Below are 16,863 nucleotides of genomic sequence, written 5' to 3' on the forward strand. Positions count from 1 at the left end.
TAGTCTCAATGTATCTTTTACATTGTGATTCATCAGTGTTAATGGTATTGACAGCATATTCAGCAAACATAGAGAGGCTGTATGAATGCAAATCTAATTTGTCTAACGAAATGCATACCATCGCACACATACAACATAGCTGGATTTGTTACTTAATGACATACCTATCTCTGTAACTAAATAAATATATCGGTACAATAGACGCACACGCACAGTGTAGTTTCAGCTTCACTGCGCTTAGTAAGTTGATTAGATTAAAAACCAATTAACTTATTAAATTAATTAGAAGTTAATTAAAGTTATTGATTGAATTAAAAGCCAGTTAACTAAATATTTAAATTAAAGAAACCAAATGTTCGGGATTATCGAAATAAAAATACAACAACGAATGTATTTAAAAAACAAATAAGTTTACTGTTCATGTTCAACATAGCTTGAATAGGTATTTGTGTGTGTGTGTGTGTGTGTGAGTATCTGTGTGTCTGTGTCTATGTTTCTGTGTTAGTGTATGTGTGTTGAATTGCGTTTCTTTCTATGTGAAACAAGTAGGTAGAAAGAAATCACGTCTTTGATATTTGCAAGTTAAAAACTTTAGGTCTTTCAGTATTGTGTTGGGGATAATCTTTAATTATGGAGATTAAAAAGCTAAGCCGATTAAAAAAAAGGACCTAAAATGACTTAAAAGCGAAACAAAATATCCCGCTGATAAAAATTCTGTAACAAAGCGTTGTTTATAGAGTTATGGTACCTTGTTATTGAGACCGAGAGTCAGGAATAAAAGACAAATAGAAGAACACAAAAGATGAGAGCAACAAACAGAAGCTCCACACAGGGATAAGAAGCGACAAGGTAGGGGGGTGGATCGGTCTAGCAAGTGTAGTAAGCAATGATGGGGGAGATATGAACATTAAAGGTCGTTTTTACAAGACCAGTTACATGAGGACTTCAAAAGCCACAGCATGTAGACTTCAAGAGCACCGTTTACGCTTTATAAGATACGACTGTTAAACAGCAACGTGAAATTATTTCTCTTCTGTTGTTCTTAGACATGGATATTAACAAAAGCTATTAGTAGAACACGTCAGAGCTTTATAAATAGATGTCTGTCTCGAACATTGAACGTCAGTTGACCTGAGAAAATAACACGAAACTAAGACGGGGTAAAAGGAAAACACAAGTACTAAGGCTGAGATCAAGATGGACTGGACGCATCTTTTATTAAATATAAAAAAAAAACATCGCCAGACATTAGATTGAGCCCCAAGTAAAGATAAAAGTGGGTAGACCCAAACATACTTATAAAAGATCAGTTGACAATGAAGTGCAAGGAGCTTGAATGTCGTGGACCCAACTTGGGAAAGAGCCCAAAAAAAAAACGAGGAAAGGATTGCTTGCGTCTGTGCGCTACACAAGAGATTAACAGAAATAATGATGATGGTGGTAATGAAGGTAATGATGATGTGGATGTGGATGAGGATGATGATGATGGTAATGAAGAAGATGATGATGATGATGATGATGATGATGATGATGATGATGGTAATGAAGATGATGATGATGATGATGGTAATGAAGATGATGATGATGATGATGATGATGATGATGACGATGGTGATGATGATGATGAAGACAACGACGATGAAGCAGATATTCTTCCTTAACATTGTCCGGTGTTTTGTTGTCCTTTCAATCAACTCTACACCTGAACACACGGCCCCACTGCTTACGTCATTACAGCCGCTGTCGAGTAAGGTCGAGGGTTCGAATACCAATGGAGATTTCCTGTTACTAGCAAGAAGTTAAGTGTTTCAATATATTTAATTACTCTAAATCTAATTAGATACCGCTAAGGTAATTATATACATATGAGTTATATACATGTGAGTTGTGGGATGGACTTAAATAGACGTTTAGTAAGGTGGGGCATTATATAAAACCAGTGTACACAAAAAAGATGTACACAACAAAAAATGTACAACACAACAAAAGATGTACAACACAACAAAAGATGTACAACACAACAAAAGATGTACACAACAAAAAATGTACAACACAACAAAAGATGTACAACACAACAAAAGATTAACAACACACCAAAAGATGTACACAACAAAAGATGTACAACACAACAAAAGATGTACAACACAACAGACGATGTACAACACAACAAAAGATGTACAACACGACAAAAGATGTACAACACAACAAAAGATGTACAACACAACAAAAGATGTACAACACAACAAAAGATGTACAACACAACAACAGATGAACAACACAACCAAAGATGTACAACACAACAAAAGATGTACAACACAACAAAAGATGTACAACAAAAGATGTACAACACAACAAAAGATGTACAACACAACAAAAGATGTACAACACAACACAAGATGTACAACACAACAAAAAATGTACAACACAACAAAAGATGTACAACACAACAAAAGATGTACAACACAACAAAAGATGTACAGCACAACAAAAGATGAACAACACAACAAAAGATGTACAACACAACCAAAGATGCACAACACAACAAAAGATGTACAACACAACAAAAGATGTACAACAAAAGATGTACAACACAACAACATATGTACATCACAACAAAAGATGTACACAACAGAAGATGTACAACACGACAAAAGATATACAACACAACACAAGATGTACAACACAACACAAGATGTACAACACAACAAAAGATGTACAACACAACAAAAGATGTACAACACAACACAAGATGTACATCACAACAAAAGATATACACAACAAAAGATGTACAGCACAGCAAAAGATGAACAACACAACAAAAGATGTACAACACAACCAAAGATGTACAACACAACAAAAGATGTACAACACAACAAAAGATGTACAACAAAAGATGTACAACACAACAAAAGATGTACAACACAACAAAAGATGTACAACACAACCAAAGATGTACAACACAACAAAAGATGTACAACACAACCAAAGATGTACAACACAACAAAAGATGTACAACACAACAAAAGATATACAACAAAAGATGTACAACACAACAAAAGATGTACAACACAACAAAAGATGTACAACACAACCAAAGATGTACAACACAACAAAAGATGTACATCACAACAAAAGATGTACACAACAGAAGATGTACAACACGACAAAAGATGTACAACACAACACAAGATGTACAACACAACACAAGATGTACAACACAACAAAAGATGTGCAACACAATAAAAGATGTACAACACAACACAAGCTGTACAACACAACACAAGATGTACATCACAACAAAAGATGTAAACAACAAAAGATGTACAACACAACAAAAGATGTACAACACAACAAAAGATGTACAACACAACAAAAGATGTACAACACAACAAAAGATGTACAACACAACAAAAGATCTACAACACAACAAAAGATGTACAACACAACAAAAGATGTACAACACGACAAAAGATGTACAACACAACACAAGATGTACAACACAACAAAATATGTACAACACAACAAAAGATGTACAACACAACACAAGATGTACAACACAACAAAAGATGTACAACACAACAAAAGATGTACAACACAACACAAGATGTACAACACAACAATAGATGTACAACACGAAAAAAGATGTACACAACAAAAGATGTACAACACAACAAAGATGTACAACACAACAAAAAATGTACAACACAGCAAAAGATGTACAACACAACAAAAGATGTACAACACAACACAAGATGTACAACACAACAAAAGATGTACAACACAAATAAAGATGTAAAACACAACACAAGATGTACAACACAACAAAAGATGTACAACACAACAAAAGATGTACAACACAACAAAAGATGTACAACACAACAAAAGATGTACAACACAACAAAAGATGTACAACACAACAAAAGATGTACAACACAACAAAAGATGTACAACACAACAAAAGATGTACAACACAACAAAAGATGTAGAACACAAGATGTACAACATAACAAAATACGTACAACGCAACGCACATTGTTGTTTCATTTTGCATATGGTATAAGAATTTTAACTTCAAGAAAGAGACTTCAGGTATATCGACGCTTTGTGATAAAAACGCCTTGAGCATTGAATGGGCACATCCTAAAGTTATGTCAAAAAATTAATTTTATGTAGCTAACGTCTTTAAAAACGACCACAAGCGCCTATAGGCATCTTACTGTGGCTACAGGTAGCAGTTGTATAATCGTATTGATCAAATCTAGAATGTATCAAACTTAAGCGGGTCAACTTCTACGGCAAACAGAAGTGCTGACTGTTCACAATATAGCATGCAAATAAATGCAAGGGCATACAAATGTGCGTTATTTAGGTGCAGCGTTGTAAAAGTTATTGTTTTTAAATGTGCTGCACTAGTGTTTGGGAAGTTCAGAGTTAAATGGGTGATGTGTGACTGTGTGATGTGTGATGTGTGTGATGTGTGACTGTGTGATGTGTGATGTTTGACGTGTGAATGTGTGATGTGTGACGTGTGACTGTGTGATGTGTGACTGTGTGACTGTATGACTGTGTAATAATGACAGTCTGTAATGTTGGTAATTTTGGTTATATTGATGAGCTATGGCAGTATGTGATGTCGTGATGTTCGGCGGTGATGTGTGAAGATGTTGTTGTGATGATGGTGATGTGGGGAGTTGGTGATGGTAGAGATGGTAGTGATATTCGTGATGGTATTTATGAGCGATGGTAGTGAAATATGGAAGTGATGTTGATGAATGTTTGTGATGTGTTTTAGAGTGACAGAGATGTTGAGTACATTGTCTGTGTTGATGATGCGTAATAGAAGTGATGACGTGCTCGCTTTATAAATAAAAGTACGTGCCATTTGTGGTTTCACTAAATCAGAGCTTTATTGTGACGGTACGCACCACTACGGCATACCGGCATTTTTTTCAATGTGGGGGGAAAATTATTACTTTTCTTGTGTTTGAACGTTAATTATTAATTTATTAATTTGTTAATTGTTAATTTAGTATCATTGCAGTTGTATTTAGCTTGCATTGAGGTGCGAACTGGTAGTTAGGCTACCCATCACTAAGTGCCGGTGCTTATTTCTTTTTTACAAAACAGCACTGCTCTAAACAATTAGGGATACACTATTTTAAAATTTGTCAGGTTAAGCTATTAATAAACAAAAGTTAAACCGTGTTTCTGCACCTATCTGATTGTATATTTCTCAAGTTTGAAACAAAGTCTATTGAAGCTGTGGCTGATATTTAGACAAGTTTTTTTAAAGAGCAATAACTTCGCGGGACTCACGAATCAAGCTAAATTAAACAGTCCAATATGTCGTCCACTTGTTTCTTCTAAGTAAACAGATGTAACACTAATTAAAACGTCTCATGCTAATTGGAGTGCCGTTTGATCAAAACGGAAATGTGTAAAAAAAAGTGTTGTTTATCAGATGCAGGGAGGGGGTAAGTCATGCACGAAACACGCAGTTTCTATTAAATAAACTTTCTATCCAGTTTTATGTGCCAAATATGCAAATACTTTGGGTTGTAAAACACGGAAGAAAGGTTAAAGTTTAGTGTGCTCTTGTTTAAAATGTTAAACTGACCCAAACGGAATGGTTAAAAAATCTGCACTAGTTCAGAATGTCGAACAGTTTATACATTTAAAAAAAAGCTTAATTGTTAACAACATGAGTGACTTGACTTTATCTTTAAGGGCACCTGGGGAGCAAAGAGCTGTAATGACACATCTTCACCGGACTCGGTTTTGGGCTGCTTCTTATCCGTGCCCACGTGACCCCATTCCTATACTTTCATCTAGTCCTATTTATGTTCCAGCCCGTCTTATACATAGTTATAAATAGCATTTAAAGAACACAGCTATTCTTGTATTTAACTCACTCAAAATTAATTTTAAACCATTTTTTACAGTTAAGGTATCGTGCACAAAATCAGTTTATTAACCCCCCCCCCCCTCACACACACACACAACAAACCCAATATAACGTTATATAAGAAATTGATAAATCACCAATTACATTGCTCTTGAACAATTATACAACTACTGCAAGTCTTTAGTAAAGACTACCAATAAACAAGTCAACGAAATTAACAACATATATAGACCTAGTTTTTAAAGATATAGATCCCACGTCACAGCATATACCGTCTCGTGATTCAAACATTTTGAAGAAGAAAAAAAAAGAAAAACGAATTAATTATAACAATAGTGTTTTATAACAATGTTACCAATGTTTCACACTATTTAACACGCCATATCAAAATGATGAACTTTTACCACGGCGCTATGTGCACGATCCCTCAGAAGATGTCCAGTAAGTCGTTAGTAGTTCACAAAACAGGTGAGATGAGTTCACCTGTACTCATGACTGTCCTAAATAAATGCAACGCACGTGTATTTTTTTTACCTTGACGTATTACAAACAAACGAGCCGACCCGCGGCGTATCATGCGCCGCTATTTAGTTGTTTTATTTTCTACTTTTCAGTAATTCATAATTTGTGAATTCGACAGTACCAATGCTGCCACTGAAACTTTAAAACACTATCAGTAGGTCGTTAAGGACGATACTACCCCCAACCTCCTTTCCCCCAACCCCTACCCTACACCCCCCCCCCTGTGAAAGCAGCCCCCTGTTAGTTACCTACCATAAGTTTAAAATTGTTTCAAACCAAATTATCTTCCCCTAATAGCCGTCACTAAACCCGGCTCTACGACTGTAAACATTTAGCGTGAACCAAAGCTCACCAGACCTTGTAGGGTTGGGGGTGGTAGGGAGCGCACTTACAGCTTGTTTTCTAGCGTCTACCAGAAGAGAATTATATATATACGAGAAAAATGGCCCGTTGAGGAAGGATACACCGGGCGCTAGGTTGATAGTGCTGTCTCTTTTCTCTAAACTAAAACCAACCCACCCCCACCCCCCAACACCCCCCAAAAAAACATGTCTACCGTCCCATTCAACGAAATATAATTATATACTTTTTCCAGTGTCCGCCCCCTCCCCGAAAATTCTACCCCCGCCCCCGAAAATTTCAAATACCCCCACCCCTCTCCGGGGAGGAAAAAGTTTAAACTAAAACCACCCCACCCCCCTCACACACACACACCACCCCCCACCCCCCCACACACACCCCCACACCCCCCCACACACACACCACCACCCCCCCACGCACACACCACCCCACCCCCCCCCCCCCCCTAAAAAAACATGTCTACCGTCCCATTCAACGAAATATAATTATATACTTTTTCCAGTGTCCGCCCCCTCCCCGAAAATTCCACCCCCGCCCCCGAAAATTTCAAGTACCCCCATCCCTCTCAGGGGAGGAAAAAGTCTGAAAGAAACACTGGTGTCGCGCTTAGCCACTACCCGAAATCGCGCTTAGCCACTACCCGAAGAATTGCATTAAAGAAATTGCAAGAAAACCACTTTTTAGATTAGACACATTAATTAGGCGGTAATTTTATTATAGAGTATCGATGAAGAAATTTCTTTTGAGTTGGGGAGGGAGGGGGGGCTCAGACGTTCTTACGCGGGGGGTGGGGCTTCGCCCCTACCCGAAGAATTGTATGCAAGAAAAACTCTTCGCGCAAACCATTTAGATTAGACAAAATTTCCTTTTTAATTCAATGTTTACTCGAGAATCAATGACGTCATATTACTGTGTGCACACTGTGTGCTTGAGATTATTTTCTACTCTATGCTAAATGTGACCGCGTCATACTTCGTTTTTCGAATTACTGTGCATGTTTTTATTTTGCTTGTGTTTTCTCTAGAGCGTTCTTGTCAGACAGAGCGTTCTTGTCAGACAGAGCGTTCTTGTCAGATAGACAGACAGCGAAACTATTAGTATTAACGAGAAAAATGGCCCGTTGAGGAAGGGTACAACGGGCGCTAGGCTGATAGTGCTGTCTCTTTTCTCTAATCTAAAACCAACCCACCCCCCCACACACCACCCCCCCCCCCCCACCCCCACCCCCCACCCCCCCCCCAAAAAAAAAACATGTCTACCGTCCCATTCAACGAAATATAATTATATACTTTTTCCAGTGTCCGCCCCTCCCAGAAAATTCTACCCCGCCCCCGAAAATTTCAAGTACCCCCACCCCTCTCCGGGGAGGAAAAAGTCTGAAAGAAACACTGGTGTCGCGCTTAGCCACTACCCGAAGAATTGCATTAAAGAAATTGCAAGAAAACCACTTTTTATATTAGACACATTAATTAGGCGGTAATTTTATTATAGAGTATCGATAAAGAAATTTCTTTTGAGTTAGGGAGGGGGGGGGGGGGGGGGGCTCAGACGTTCTTACGCGGGGGTGGAGCTTCGCCCCTACCCGAAGAATTGTTTGTAAGAAACTCTTCACGCAAACCATTTAGATTAGACAAAATTTCATTTTTATTCAATGTTTACTCGATAATCAATGACGTCATATTACTGTGTGCACTCTCCGGCTGGAGATTTTTTTCTACTCTGTGCTAAATGTGTCGACGTCATACTTCGTTTTTCGAATTACTATGCATGTTTTTATTTTCCTTGTGTTTTCTCTAGAGCGTTCTTGTCAGATAGATACATAGACAGACAGCGAAACTATTATATAGATAGATTGTGGTCTGGATGGTTCACTGGACATGTACGGTCATGTGCTGACAAGTCTGTGTGAGGGAACCACATCAGGGGTTAAAGCAAGGGTCTCATGGGCTAATGCAAGGGACCAATGGGCTAATGCAAGGGACCCATATCAAGGGCTAATGCAAGTGACCCATGGGCTAATGCAAGGGACCCATGGGCTAATGCAAGGGACCCATTGTCTAATGCAAGGGACACATGGGCCAATGCAAGGGACCCATATCAAAGGCTAATGCAAGAGACCCAAGGGCTAATGTAAGGGACCCATGGGCTAACGCAAGGGATCCATGGGCTAATGCAAGGGACCCATGGGCTAGTGCAAGGGACTTATGGGCTAATGCAAGGGACCCATGGGCTAATGCAAGGGATCCATGGGCTAATGCAAGGGACCCATGGGCTAATGCAAGGGACCCATGGGCTAATGTAAGAGACCCAAGGACTAATGCAAGGGACTCATGGGCTAATGCAAGGGGTCCATATCATGGGCTAATGAAAGGGACCCATTGGATAATGCAAAGGACCTATGGACTAATGCACGGCACCCATATCAAGGGCTAATATAAAGAATGCAAGAGACCCACTAAGTTCTGGCTAAGAATTGCACTGGTCACATAACCCTTACATATGCCGTGCTTAAGATACACAGCCACAAGCTGTCACGCCCTAAACGTGACTTTACTGCTTTAAAAAATCACGTTCGTGATGTTATTTTATTCCTAACGCGGTATCAAACTACAAAAAGTGCCTGCAGAAATCAATGATAAACTTTAAGTATAACAGTGAAACTACAACATATAACTAAACTTTACTTTGTTAAAATTATTCCTCAACTGTTTCTACAAACATTCCTTGTCTAAAGACAACTAGAACTAGTCAACAACTCTTATCATTTTTCCTACAATATTTGGTCTCTGGTAGCCGTGGAGGTATTAAATATCCTTTGACCTGTGAATGTCCAAAAACTGCAACTTTTGATGTTTGGACTATCGGTAATTTATGTAAATAGTTGAGACACTTTAAAAAATCTCCAAAAAATCCATAGGTTTTTATGGGTGAATGGTCATAATGTTGTGGAGGTGAGTGTTTCAGGTTTATAGAGCGAGGCGGATCGTGGAAGAAACAGGTGGAGTGTTTGGTGCAAGAACTGGCTTTTAGAAATAGGATTGTGTAGAGTATGTGCGGGTTGGTTTGGTAGCCGAGGGCCAGGGTCCACACAATGTGGGGGTGGTGGGAGTTGGTCCAGTCAATGTGATCGTGGTGAATAAATTAAAATTAGTCTTATCCAAAACCGTGGTGGTATAATATTAATAATACTTATGTAAGCATGAGTGTCCGATCTGGCTCTAAGAAACCAATATATAGAGAGCTAGACTTCTAACCCGAAAGTCTAGAGTTCGAATCCAGATTTAAATCAGTAGAACGTCATTGAGTCCACCCAGCTCTGATTGGCACTCACGTTAAGGGAAACAAAGGCGGCTGGGGGGGGGGGGGGGGGGCATAGTCTTGCCCACATTATTCCCTTGTATGCCGAAGTCACTGAAACATGATGATGAATAAGGTACACCCATATATATATATATATATATATATATATATATATATATATATATATATATATATATATATATATATATATATATATATATATATATATATATATAAATAATGTATATGTATGTGTGTTTATATATATATATATATATATATATATATATATATATATATATATATATATATATATATATATATATATATATATATATATATATATATAAATAATGTATATGTATGTGTGTTTATATATATATATATATATATATATATATATATATATATATATATATATATATATATATATAAATAATGTATATGTATGTGTGTTTATATATATATATATATATATATATATATATATATATATATATATATATATATATATATATATATATATATATATATATATATATATATATATATATATATATATATATATATATATATATATATATATATATATATATATGGAATAAGTCAGTGCGTCGACTACACAAGGAACCAATTTTAAACTCAGAAAACGGATGGTATTGCAACATCTGGCATTCAAGATTTCGACACAAGAAAATGAGTTAATTTAAGATCAAGAAATTTACGACGTCTTGCATTTTGCCGTCTTGTTTGTAGATGTTATTAAAATGCTAATGGATTAATCTTCAAGCAAAGTAAGGTTTTCTACCTCAGCTGTATATATACCAGAAGTTCTTGGCCTTTCCTTCATAGTGAACACTAGTCTCACTTCTACACAAAGGTAAGTGTCTTGAACTATTTATTGTTTATTTCATGTTGTTATTTTACTATCAAGTATCATGCCAAAAATATTTAGTGTTATACAAGAAATAGAAATTTAATAGCATCTTATTGTATTAACGTATTCTATATATAAAAGCTATACGGTCGTTTTGATAAATAATAAACCTGGGCAAATTTTGCCCAGTATTTTTTTCAGTCATATATCCGTGGATGGGGGAAGGTTTATTGAAAATATATACTTTAACCAGTGCCCCCCCCTTAATCCCCTCTTCCCTGAGGTTTCAAGAACTGAATAAAGCAACAACCCTAGAATTTGTCTGACAAAGCTAAATGACATTGTGACGAACTAAACTCATTAAAGCTCAGACAAATCCGCTTGCTGTACATGCAGATTTGTTTTGGCACGAGAAGTCTTTACATATCAGAATGTTGGAGACAGTGTCCATTGAGCAGGTCTACGTCCTGTAGATATTATTTGTAGGTTGCAAAACCTCCCCGCGGTTGTACAAACATGTTATATATATATATATATATATATATATATATATATATATATATATATATATATATATATATATATATATATATATTGCAAACAATATTTGCACATCACACGAGCAGCCGTCGAGGCCTGTACAAGTTACATCCTCAACAAATCAATTCGACAAAACATGATTTACTTTAACTGTACGTTTCTATATTTTAAAAAGCAAATTTCACCTTTAGCAAGTTTACATTTTTTTTAATTTTAATGACAGAAAAGTTTAAATTATCTATATGGTTACTATGTTTACTAACTGAAATATATTCATGCTGAAAAGCATTTGTGAAAACTGCAGTTCCATTTTCACCACGCTGGTATTTTTTTGTTTGATTATGAAAAATGTCATGTTTTCGTATAAAGTATTTTTTTAAATGTACAGTAATATTTCAAATCAGGCAAATTTTCAAAAAGTTTATGACTACCAAAATCGCATCTATTTTTTATAATCTTTTCTATTAGGATGTGAACCACTTAAGTCCAGCTTTTCAGCTAAGTTAAAAAAATAAGTGTCATTAGCATCACATCATTGATTGCTCTACCTCCAACAAGCATCTTAAAAATGAACAACTATCTCTCTCTCTCGTCCAGATGAATTGGCTTGTAGTGGCCCAATGTGTGGTCTACCTAGCTGCGGCTTCCGTACATGCGCAGTCGTCAGGTATCACGTTTGATGCCGTCCCCCAAGATGGCGCCGTGTCTCTAACATGCGCCGTGTCTGGTAGCGGAACTCTCTACTCCGTCTCCAGCCTCGTCATAGAGAAAGAAAACTCGGTAAGTCTCAGCTCTGTGTTACCACCAAGCTGTTTCCCCATATTTTATAAAATAAAATTGTATGTTTTGTCAACGGAGAAAGAACTCGCTCGCTGTTAGGAAACAATAAAAATCGAATTACGACATTTGATCTTGAACAGCCGTTTTTTTTTGTAAATAAAAATTGTGTTACACAAAACCTTTATGCTGTGTTACGTAAAACCTCACTGCTGTGATATACAAAACCTTTATGCTGTGTTACGTAAATCCTCACTGCTGTGATATACAAAACCTTTATGCTGTATGTTCTCTTACACATGAAGTTTCTGCTGTGTTACACATTACCTTCCTACCAGTGGCGTAGGCAGGGGGGGGGGGGTTGGGGGGGATTATAACCCCCCCCCCATAGACCCCTCGGTATATATATAAAAAGTATGAGGGGGGGTGCAAATCGAAAGTTTGTCCCCGGGTAAAAATTGGAACCCCCCCCCCTTGAGACGATCCTGGCTACGCCACTGCTTCCTACTGTGTTACACATGACCTTTCTGCTATATGCCCTTGTGTTACACAAGACCTTTGTACTGTGTTACACATGACCTATCTGCCGTATGACCTACAGGCCGATGTCTACCAGCTACTGATCAAGTACAACAAAGGAAGCCCCGTAGAGTTCAGCAAACTCCTGACGTCTAGAAGCGTCAAGATTGGCACCACAGGTGGCTCGGCCTCCACCGTGCAGGTGACGGTTGGCGTAGCAGACGGCAAGTTCAGATGTGTCGTCGCTGGTCAGACCAAATCAGGGGCAAGTACTCCGTATTTTTTTTTAAAATTGTTTTGTAGAAATCTATATCTAAAAACATTTTTTAAAAGATTTTCAGGGTATAAAAACAGAAGTAGTAGAAGTGCGCATTGTTAATGATGAAATCATACATTTATGTAAAGTTCAGTTTAAAGAAAAGCGTGGGTCTATTCCTAAATATTAGACACTATTATTTAAATTACTATAAAGAAAAGCGTGGGTCTCTTCCTAAATATTAGACACTACTATTTAAATTACTATAAAGAAAAGCGTGGGTCACTTTAGTATCTATTGGATACCTTTACTAATATTTAGGAAGAGACCCACACTTTTCTTTATAGTAATTTAAATAGTAGTGTAAAATTTTATTTTCTACTTTTTAGTGCATTAATACATAAAAGCTTGGTATTAAAACGTTTTTTTATGAATTTTTTTTTCAGTACTTTACATGTTTTTATTTACAATAGAGTTACATGACCAAAAACCATTGTCAAGCTTTTATTTAACTCACTTCCTCTGTCGTCAGTCTGTCTAGATAGAAAAGTCCGTGCGAAATTGCAGGCACTTCTAACTGACAGATACGGTTCATAATTGGTCAAATTTTTCCATAGGGCTCCGCCAAAGGGGAGGCGACTGTCACAGTCTCCTCTGAACAAGGCCCAGACGGTGAAGGTTGCGCGTGTGAAGACGAGTTGTCTGCCCTTGAGAACAAGTACGACCAGAAGATTGGCCAGCTAGAGCAGTCGGTCACCAAAACCGCCAACATCTACGTCAACGGGGGTGACGGCTCCCTGGGCGGTCTGGACGGGGAGCAGTTGTTGAAGTAAGGAGGGGGGAGGGGCGTTCTCATAATCTTTGTCCATCGTTGTCCACAGTTTAAAATATTCCTGCCATCCAACATTGATCTGATTGAAAGCTACCATTAGTAGTTTAGAATATTTTTTAAATACCATAGTTCTCAGTTCAGCAGTTAAAAACTTTCTTTCATCCAACATTTCTCTAAAGATCTCTAGTAGGCAATTTGGAATATTCATTACATTCCACAGTAGCTCTCATAATCCCTGTCCAGCAGTTTAAAATATTCCTGCCCTCCAACATTTCTCTGATTAATAGCCATCATTAGCAGTTTAGAATACTTCTTACATTCCACGGTAACTCTTATAATCTCAGTCCAACAGTTCTTCTTCTTCTCGTTCTTAATTTTAGTGTTGGAAGAGATCCCCTCCAACACAAATAAGTATAAGCGTCAACTGGTTATGGTCCATTGAGGCCCTTGACTCCAATTTCAGCCTGCTTTTCTTTTTTGGATTTGCTTCCATAGCCTTTGTCCAACCAAGAACAAACTACAAGGCAGCGGTTGTTTGATTTTGGAGTTTTCTCTCCTAGAAGAGTGTCTGTCCCCAGCCTCATCTGCCCGAGGGTTCGACCTCGAGACTTTTCGGTTTAGCAACCATGAGCTTTACCGACTCGACCACGCCTACCCCTCGTCCAGCAGTTAAAAACATTCCTTCATCCAACATTTCTCCAACGACCTCTATTCAGCAGTTTAGAATATTTCTTACATTCCACAGTATCTCTCATAATCTCTGTCCAGACAGCAGTTAAAAATATTTCTTACATTCCACAGTAGCTCTTATAATCTATCTCCAGCAGTTTAAAATATTCCCTCCACCCCCCAGGAGCACAGTCTGGCCCGAGGGTTACTTTTCTCTCATCCAACCGGAAACCGGCTGCCCTAGCATGGGCTTCTCCTTCCTGGACTGGAAGAACGACGGCTACCGGCAGTTCCACACCGAATCCTCATCATCCACCAACCAGGACAACATCACGGCCAACGCCAACTTGAAGAAACCATACCAGTTAAAGAACGGCAACAACAACTTCATCGTCCTCAACTTCTGCACCATCATCGTTACCCACCCCGGTCCCAAATGGCCATCCGGCTCTTACTGTATTCTGATGTACGCCGGCGTCTGTCCTGCCGGTTTCCACGACGGCAACATGCTCATTGACGAGGAGAACAACCAGTACTCGGGTAGGTACGGCGGCCACATCCCCACGGCAGGCTTCGGAGGTGATTCAAGGTTGTACTTCTGCTGTCGGCGAGACGGGAAACCGGAAGCGCCGGTGTACCTGCCGACAGCGAAGCCGTTCTACCTGTTCCGGTTTGGTGACGTGTGTCAGCGGGTGGCCAACATGAAGGTCACCCCCGAGACCATCGTCCTTGACACGGAGGACAGCGGCGCCAACATCGACCAGTACTCCAACGAGTACCACCCCGACGGTAAACTCAACAACGTCGTCTTGGAGATGTGCTACTACTACAGGTAGAACACCTGTCTCATGTGATACTAATCGTGCCATCGCTCGTTAATTTTTTTGTTTTATTTATTTCATTAATTTAGATTAATTATCAACCTAATAGTTTTATCTTGGACTTTCAACAGATATTTTGGAAATTATTCTCATAACCTATTGTAACTGATAATTAAAATTTCGTCAAAAATAAAACAATTTTTGAAAACGTTGCTTTTGTTTGTTTGTTTATTAGTCCTACTTCAAATAATCAATTACTCTTCTATCAATGTCCACAAACCATAAATGTTTATCAATGGGTTACAATTAGATCAATGTGTATCAATCAATACATCCTTGCACTTAACAAGAGATCAATGTATCGCTAAGATGAGGTAGGTAAGCCTTCAGCAGTCTGGAAAGAGGCTTGATGCTCAAATGAACATTTCTACGGTTTAAAGTCGTTTAAATTTCACAAATACCTAGATGTCATGTAGACACGAATCTGGGTTTTGAGTGATGCTTGTGAAGGAGAGAATCCCTAAGAGTAACCAGCAGATAATTCTTTTAATATCTTTCATGATAAAAAGACGCAGGCTTGAAATCACTCGACAGTAGAGCTTTTTCTAGGCATCACTTCTGGGTCGGGGGGGGGGGGGGGGGGTATAAAGACACCCCCCCCCCCCCCCATGGAATGGAATTTATATAGAAAATCTATACTTTTACCAGTGTCCGTCGGCAGCCGAGATATATTAAAAAAATAGCTTTTTGTGGTCCTGATAACAAATAACAAGCTACGATAATACATTTTCTGGAAGTATTCTTTAATAAACATCCAAGAAAATGTAGCTTTTCATTCCGATTGAATAAATCTTTACAATGGTGGTTGGAAATGTCGACCGCCTGGTTGTTGTGCAACAGGCGGTTGACCGAGGCACTATGAAATTAAACGGAAGCTTTGACGAATGTACGAAACAAAAAAATTGAGATTGTGTGTCGTGTGGTAGAGCTTACAATTTCAAAGCCAAATGTGTCCGGTGTGTGTAACAATATCTCTTCCTGCCCCCCACCCCTATACTTGAATTCTGAACATCACTTGAAAGTAAAGTTCTTCTTTAGAACTAGTGATCCATTGGACAGACGAAGTAGACCTCTTATGATTCTTGATTTCCGCATATGAATAGATAATGTGTTCAGCAATATGCCCAGCCGCCTTTACTTTCACTAAAGTAAGTCAGGTACTCATCAGAGCTGGGTTGGCTCAGGGACGTCCTACTGTGGTTCGCACACGTGACTGTAGGCAAGCAGCCAAACACTCTACCATTCGACCACGCCTTTCCCAATATCAACGGTAGCCTTGATTAAAATTACTAATTTTTGTAAATATGTGATTTATAAAAACAGTAACAGTGTAACACATATGGTTACGAGGCCAAAGGGGGATAAAACTATGAAGTTTTTATTCATTGGGTTGCGGCCCCTGTGGGACTGCAACTGAACTGTTGA

At 38.2% G+C, this 16,863-nt stretch overlaps 1 protein-coding gene across 1 annotated transcript; it reads left to right on the top strand.

The window, feature by feature from the left end:
* The first annotated feature begins 10,890 nt into the window (after positions 1-10,890).
* LOC131935764 (uncharacterized) lies at positions 10,891-15,576 on the top strand. The gene is made up of 5 exons (XM_059292413.1): positions 10,891-10,967; positions 12,102-12,284; positions 12,883-13,065; positions 13,674-13,885; positions 14,742-15,576. Exons 2-5 carry the CDS (start codon positions 12,102-12,104, stop codon positions 15,391-15,393), a joined length of 1,230 nt encoding a protein of 409 aa, XP_059148396.1. The 5' UTR covers positions 10,891-10,967; the 3' UTR covers positions 15,394-15,576.
* Positions 15,577-16,863: the final 1,287 nt, after the last annotated feature.

The sequence above is a fragment of the Physella acuta genome, unplaced genomic scaffold (genome assembly GCF_028476545.2).
Source record: "Physella acuta isolate Inbredline_101_S28 unplaced genomic scaffold, ASM2847654v3 ptg000013l, whole genome shotgun sequence".
NCBI classification, from domain to species: Eukaryota; Metazoa; Mollusca; class Gastropoda; family Physidae; genus Physella; species Physella acuta.

Excerpts from the sequence above, each read along its gene's own strand:
- LOC131935764 (XM_059292413.1), top strand. The coding sequence starts at position 12,102 with ATGAATTGGCTTGTAGTGGCCCAATGTGTGGTCTACCTAGCTGCGGCT. Across the intron at positions 12,285-12,882 it reads TCATAGAGAAAGAAAACTCG|GCCGATGTCTACCAGCTACT; the intron begins GTAAGTCTCAGC and ends TATGACCTACAG. Across the intron at positions 13,886-14,741 it reads GACGGGGAGCAGTTGTTGAA|GAGCACAGTCTGGCCCGAGG; the intron begins GTAAGGAGGGGG and ends TCCACCCCCCAG.